The 6727-nt window shown below is 38.4% G+C and overlaps 1 protein-coding gene across 1 annotated transcript in view; it reads left to right on the top strand.

Annotated features, from left to right (window-relative positions):
* Positions 1 to 6727, top strand: part of AXDND1 (axonemal dynein light chain domain containing 1) — an 89462-nt gene that overhangs the window by 49629 nt on the left and 33106 nt on the right. The window contains exons 17-19 of the mRNA XM_077763088.1: positions 895 to 988; positions 4169 to 4368; positions 5523 to 5619. Of these exons, the coding sequence (XP_077619214.1) occupies positions 895 to 988; positions 4169 to 4368; positions 5523 to 5619 (391 nt within the window). The remainder of the gene's footprint in view (positions 1 to 894; positions 989 to 4168; positions 4369 to 5522; positions 5620 to 6727) is intronic.

The following is a 6727-nucleotide window of genomic DNA, read 5'->3' as shown; positions in this document are numbered from 1 at the left end:
CAGTCAGCACAGAGCCCGACGCGGGGCTCGAACCCACGAACCGCGAGATCATGACCTAAGCGAAAGTCGGACGCTTAACCGACTAAGCCACCCAGGCGCCCCTTAGCTTTCCATTGGATGGAAGGGAATCCCTACTTCACTGATTTTCCCAGTACCCAGCTTCAGCGACAGGCGGGTAGGGTCCAATAAGAAACCTTGGATGTCCTGTCCCTCCCGAGAAGAAAGCCCTTGACTGGGAACTGGAAGATGAAGGAGCCCTGTATTCATGACTCCACGAGTCCAGAGTGGAATTTCTGCCTCACTGAGCTTCCATAGGAAGAGAGGGAAGAGTCTTGTTTCAAATACTATAGACTCTTCTTGCCTTTACGATCGACTTTTCACAGATTGTCTTGAACACATGTTTCTTCAGTTGCCATTTGTTCTTTGGACCTTTTCTAGAGACTTCCAGTCATTTGGTTCTGTTTTTCAAACAGTCCTCACCCAGCTTGCTGGGGAGTGGATCAGCTTTGCTCCTCACCATGTCATGTTGGAAATTGATCTCTTGAGAATTTTAAAACTAGTTCTTCTCACTCTGTGGTCTCACTGCCTAGAAGTGAATGTAAAAGGTAGGAGTGTGAGGTTTTACAGTAGAGTTAGGACTGATGGTAAGGTCTACATTTTCCCAAGTGCATCATGCCTGTTGCTACCTGCGCAGGGTTAGGAAGGCCATGACAAGAGTAAGCCATTATACCAGGTCATTTAAGGCTTTCATTCACCTTTTCTGAATTCTCAAACAATTGTCAACACCTAAGTTTACTAGGCCCAGTCAAATAAAACCTTTTCTTTTAGCTGATAGTTAAACTTTTATACTCTAAGTGAGTCACTTATCTTTATTTTACTTGACTTTTCCTTCAGGGTACTTCAAGCACAAATATTTAACATGATTCAACAATGGCTTTTGAAGATAGCCAATGAAATTCACAATGGTAACATTGAACTTCAGCGCCACGTATGTACTTGTAGGGATTTGTGAAATTTTGTTTTGCCTTGGCTGGGAGTTTTCTTTTCTTTTTTCCCTTAAATAGTTTATTGTCAAGTTGGTTTCCATATAACACCCTGTGCTCATCCCAACAAGTGCCCTCCTCCATGCCCATCACCCACCTTCCCCTCGCCCCCACTCCCATCAGCCCTCAATTTGTTCGCAGCATTCAAGTNGCTGCTATGAACACTGGGGTACATGTGCCCCTATGCATCAGCACTAGCTCGGAGTTTTCTTAAAGGAAAAACTGGGTCATACCTATCCAATTGAAGGGAGGTTGGGAGGGCAAAACGGGATATAATTACTTATGTGATATAATTACTCAAATGATTTGTATAGATTTTATTTATTTTTAAATTTTATTTTACTTAATTTATTTTTCTTGTTGAGAGTGTGTAGGGGAGAAAGAGACAGAGAAAGAGACAGAGACAGAGAGAGAATCTTAAGCAGGTTCCATGCTGAGCGTGGATCCCACAACCCGGGGTCATGACCTGAACTGAAATCAAGAGTCTGATGCTTAACTGACTGAGCCACCCAGGCACCCCTGATTCTAATTTTAAATTCACCTATGAACTATTACACACCCTAGATTCTACCATTTAATCTCTCCAATACAACTTTGAAATGAAGGTAATGTTTCTGTTTCTTTATTAGTGATGGCTCAAGGATCAATTAACATTTTATGTAAGCAAAAATGAGTTCTTTGAATGACAGTATAAATCCAGGCCATTGGTGTAGGGAAGAACAGCTAGGAATTTATTTACTTTGAGAAGCAGCAGGGATGTAGCCTGTGAATGTGGGAGAAAATATCTTTGATTAGTGAAATCACAAGTCAGGAAGAGTTGCCCTTTTCCTGTTGTGTTAATTAAGGTGTAAAAACACACTCATCAAATTCCTTTAGGTCATTAACAACATTTCCTTCTGAGATTGGAAGCCAGATAGGCTCCCAATCTGATTTTTATTTATCCATTTAACAAGCATTTATTAAGCACTTAATTCTCTGTCAAGAACTCAGTGTGGTTTTGAGGGATAAAATGATGGCCCATGTCTTAAAGAGACACACAGGTTAATTGAGGTGACAGATGTGCAAACAGTTCTAATAGAGATATATACAGAGCAGTATAGAAACGTGGGAAAAGGAACAAATTAAGGTCAGGGGAAGTTAAAAAGATTTCTCAGAGGAGTTCATGTGTAAGCCTAGAAGAATACTTAGGAACTTATCAAACAGAGAAAGGGGATAGGACATTTGAAGAGTACGATGTGTCTGACATTTACATTTTATGTCATTTTCTGCATTTTATGTCTGAGACCCAGCCTCAGCAAATGCCATAATGCAGAACTTCCCAAACTTGACCAGTTCATACCGCTCTCTGTGCCTCAGTACTTTCACACTCCTAAACCAAAGAAATCCCTCACAGTTCAGTTTATTAAGTAGGTAGTTTCAAACAACTTACTAAATATTTGTGTCCTACTAACTTAGTAACTGTTTGGAAAGGCAATACATGTTAAAATAGTTAAACAAGGAGACCATTATACTGGGGTAGCTCTGGTGCCTTTGGTAGCCTCTATAAACAACCCAAAACCAGAGTCCGTGCACTCGAATCTAAGAAAACAAAACTCAAGGACTAATCATAAACAGTCAACTAGATTTTCTCGAATATGAAAAAATGAAACTCAGGAACAACTGTCACAAGAGCCAAATAACTAAATTTTCCCAAGTAAGGCAAACATTTGAGTTACAGCCAATTAAATAATTGCTTTGCTTTGCTTTGCTTCACTGTCTTGTCTATACAAATCTTTTTGCTGGCCCCTGCCTGCAGAANAACCCACGAACCGCGAGATCATGACCTAAGCGAAAGTCGGACGCTTAACCGACTAAGCCACCCAGGCGCCCCATTTTTTGGTTTTGACACTGCCTGATTCTAACTGCTTGCTCAAATAAGCTTTGTAAAATTTAATGTCTTAGTTTAACTTTTCAGATATACATACATTGAAAGAAAAAGAAACTCTTTTATTCTCATTTAATCAACATTACTTACGAATGGAATGTATGGACTTGAACACTGTGCAACTTCTCTAACCTTGGAATCAGGTGGGCCAGTGTCCCCCTCATTTCCTGTTGAATCTTGATTTTCCCAAAGTACTTTTTTCTTTTTTTTTTTTTACCACACAACCACCAATAAAACCAGCTTTGCCAAGGAAAGATGTCATCAAAAGTGATAGAGTGCATCCATGTTGAAACTATGAGCTATGTTAAGTTCATGCTGTGCTGATAGATATTACATATCACTGTTATTTCCCTCAAGAATTTAAAATCCCATGACATCCTTGAGAATTTACTTTAGAGCTCTGTGATGCCTTGGTGCACCTGGGGAACTGCAGCTTTGATAGGTTAATACCCTTGATCAAACTAAAGAGGAAGAGGGTAGTTTAATGTAGTAGAATGAGCAAAAGAAAACAGGGTTGCCCTAGCCAAGTAGTGATGATTTGTTTTCATTAAGAATCATAGTGTGGATCTTGAGAAACTTAATAGAAGACCACTGGGGAAGGGAAAGGGGGAAAAATAGTTACAAACAGAGAGGGAGGGAGGTAAATCATAAGAGACTCTTAAATACAGAGAATAGATTGAGGGTGGATAGGGGGTTGGGGTAGAGGGGAAAATGGGTGATGGGCATTGAGGAGGGCACTTGTTGGAAGAGCACTGGGTATTGTGTGTAAGTGATGAACCACAGGAATGTACCCGAAAAACCAAGAGCACACTTTACACACTGTATGTTAGCCAATTTGACAATAAATTATATTTAAGGGAAAAAAAAGAATGATAGTGTCATTGGGGCACCTGGGTGACTCAGTCGGTCAAACTTCCAGGAAGCTCTTGATTTCCCCTCAGGTCATGATCCCAGGGTCGTGAGGTCAAGCACCCTGTTTTGGGCTCTGTGCTGGGAGTGGAGCCTGCTTTGGATTCTCTCTCTCCCTCTCTCTCTGTCCCTACCTCTCTCTCAAAAAAAAAAAAAAAAAAAAAGAATAATAGTGATAATAGTGTTGTTGCAAGTTAGAAACAGGTATGCTTTCTATTTTTAAATTTGGTATGGTTTTTACTGTTTGATTTATTTAAAATGAGTCATTTATATTATAATCACTTTTTAACAGATGGGTGAATTGCATATTTCTATGATCCAGTGGATGGTAAACTTGCTGATTTTAATGGTGCCTGACTTTATTGACCAAGACACTCTCCCAAAGTTGGAGAAGGAAAGTGCTAAGCCACGTGATATAGGGATTGCAAAGTTAGAGCTGGACGCAATCACACTGGCCAGAAAGTTATCGCAATACTCCTGCTATTTGAACAGGTGAAACTATCTGGTTGTTTTATTATTGACCTTTTGAAGATTAAATGTGACATAAAGCAGAGGAGATAAGGGCAGTGAGGTAGCAGCAATAAGAGATTGTTTTCAAGCCTTGAAAAAAATATTAGTTCAGTTTTTAGACTAGCTTCAGCACTGCCCAGTTGAAATATGTGATTTTAGTGTTTTCCCATTGGCTTTAGAATTCTTTTGGACACAATGTTACCATAGGCAGGCTGGGAAGTGTATACTTCTATGAGAGTGAGAATGAGTAAAAAGAAAAGCAAATCAAACCAAAAAGGCCCACTTTTTTGCATTAATAAGATACATCTTGCATGTTTGCACATACTTCGGGGCAGGGGCATTTTCGAAGAAGCTTGTAATTCCCTATGTAATTCTATGCAACCTGAATGTACACTTATATTTCACTAAATACATTTAGTTTCACTAAACACCAACCAAAACATCTCTTAAAAAAAAGAAAATCCAAATGAAAAACACCCTATATTTGAAAAGCTAGAAGATTCCTACCAAATCCAGATGAGGTCTGAAAAATTATAATTTATTAACTAGGAAGCATATGTCAATACAATTGTTTCAAATTCAGGAAGTAGCTTTTATATTTCTTCAATGTTACCCATGGTCAAAAGTGAGAACAATGAAAGGGAAGAAGAAGACAAAGGTGAGAAACTTGAGAGACAGATTATTCTCCTGGGTGAGTAGAATAATTAATAATAAATAATAATAGGGGCGCCTGGGTGGCTTAGTCGGTTAAGCGTCCGACTTTCGCTTAGGTCATGATCTCGCGGTTCGTGGGTTCGAGCCCCGCATCGGGCTCTGTGCTGACTGCCAGCTCAGAGCCTGGAGCCTATTTCGGAGTCTGTGTCTCCCTCTCTCTCTGACCCTCCCCTGCTCACGCTGTCTCTGTCTCTCTCTCCTAGAAATAAATAAAAAAAACATTAAAAAAAAAGATTTCTGATATCTTAAAAATAATAATAATAAATAATAATAAATAGTTTAATTATTAACTGGTAAAATTCTATTGTATCTGGATTTAAAACTTTTAGAAGGGGAACCAGTAATAAATAGGTCATGTTGCGTGTGTGTGTATGTGTGTGTGTACGTGCGCACTTTTATTTACTTTATTTTATTTTTTCCAGGTGTTGTAGAGGGATGGTAACAGCTATGGTTCTGAATAAAGCAGGTCACTTAGAAAAAAATCCTGCTAAAGATCTTTATGAGCTGGATGAGATGAAGGTAACACTATCTTGCCCTTTTGTTTGTTTTTAGCAGACTTCTTAGATTGACTTGTATTACAACAAACTACATGTATTTAAAGTGTACAATTTGATAATTTCTAAATTATGGATACACCCATAAAATGATAATTATTATAAAAAGAAAGGAAAATATCTAACACATTCAAAGTTTCCTTTTACCCATTTGTGATCTCTCCTTCCAGCCTCATCCTGCCCCCCATGCAACGTCTGATCCACTTTCTAACACCAAAGATTATTTTTCATTGTCTAGGATTTATATAAATAGAATCATTGAAAATGTATACTTTTCTGATCTGACTTCTTTACTCGGCATAATTATTTTGAATTCACACATATTGTTGCTCTTATTAAAATTTCATGTTTTGTAGTGCTGAGTAGTATTTCATTATATGGATATACACCGTTTATCCATTCTCTGTTGATGGGCATTTGGATTGTTGCCAGTTTTGATTATTACAAAGCTTCAGTGTATATTCATGTGGATACGCATGTCTTTCATTTCTCTCAAGCAGATATCTAGGAATGGAATGTCTAAGTCACACGGTATGTGTGTTGAACTCTATAAGAAACTGTCACACAATCCTCCAAAGTGGTTAAATTGTTTTACACTCCTGCCGGCAGTATATGAATGTTCCAGCTAGCCACTTCTTCACCAACACCCACCGTGGCCTGTCATCCACAGTGAATATTCTTCTAGACATTCTGTTGTGTTCTGTTGATCTGTTTGACGACATTGTCACCATCATCAAGCTGTCTTGATGAGTGCGGTTATAGAAGAAGTTTTGGAATCCAGTAGTGCGTATCCTCCAAATTTGTTCTTCTTTTTCAAGATTGATTAGGCCATTCTAGGTCCTTTGCTTTTCATAAGCAAAAGTTTTAGAATTAGCTAATTTCTCCAAAAAAACTTGTTGAGATTTTGACTGTGATTACATTATATCTATTGATCAATTAGCGATGAACTGACATCTTATCAATATTGAGTCTTTGAATCTGTGAAGATGGTCTCATCTCTTCATTTACTTAAGTCCTTTTTTTCTTTCAACAAAGTTTTATTGTATACAGGTCTTACACAACAGCTTTCAGTG

Source organism: Crocuta crocuta, unplaced genomic scaffold (genome assembly GCF_008692635.1).
Source record: "Crocuta crocuta isolate KB4526 unplaced genomic scaffold, BGI_CrCroc_1.0 scaffold3, whole genome shotgun sequence".
NCBI classification, from domain to species: domain Eukaryota; kingdom Metazoa; phylum Chordata; class Mammalia; order Carnivora; family Hyaenidae; genus Crocuta; species Crocuta crocuta.
The sequence above is the reverse complement of the archived record's forward strand: the minus strand, read 5'-3'. Positions and strand labels throughout refer to the sequence as shown.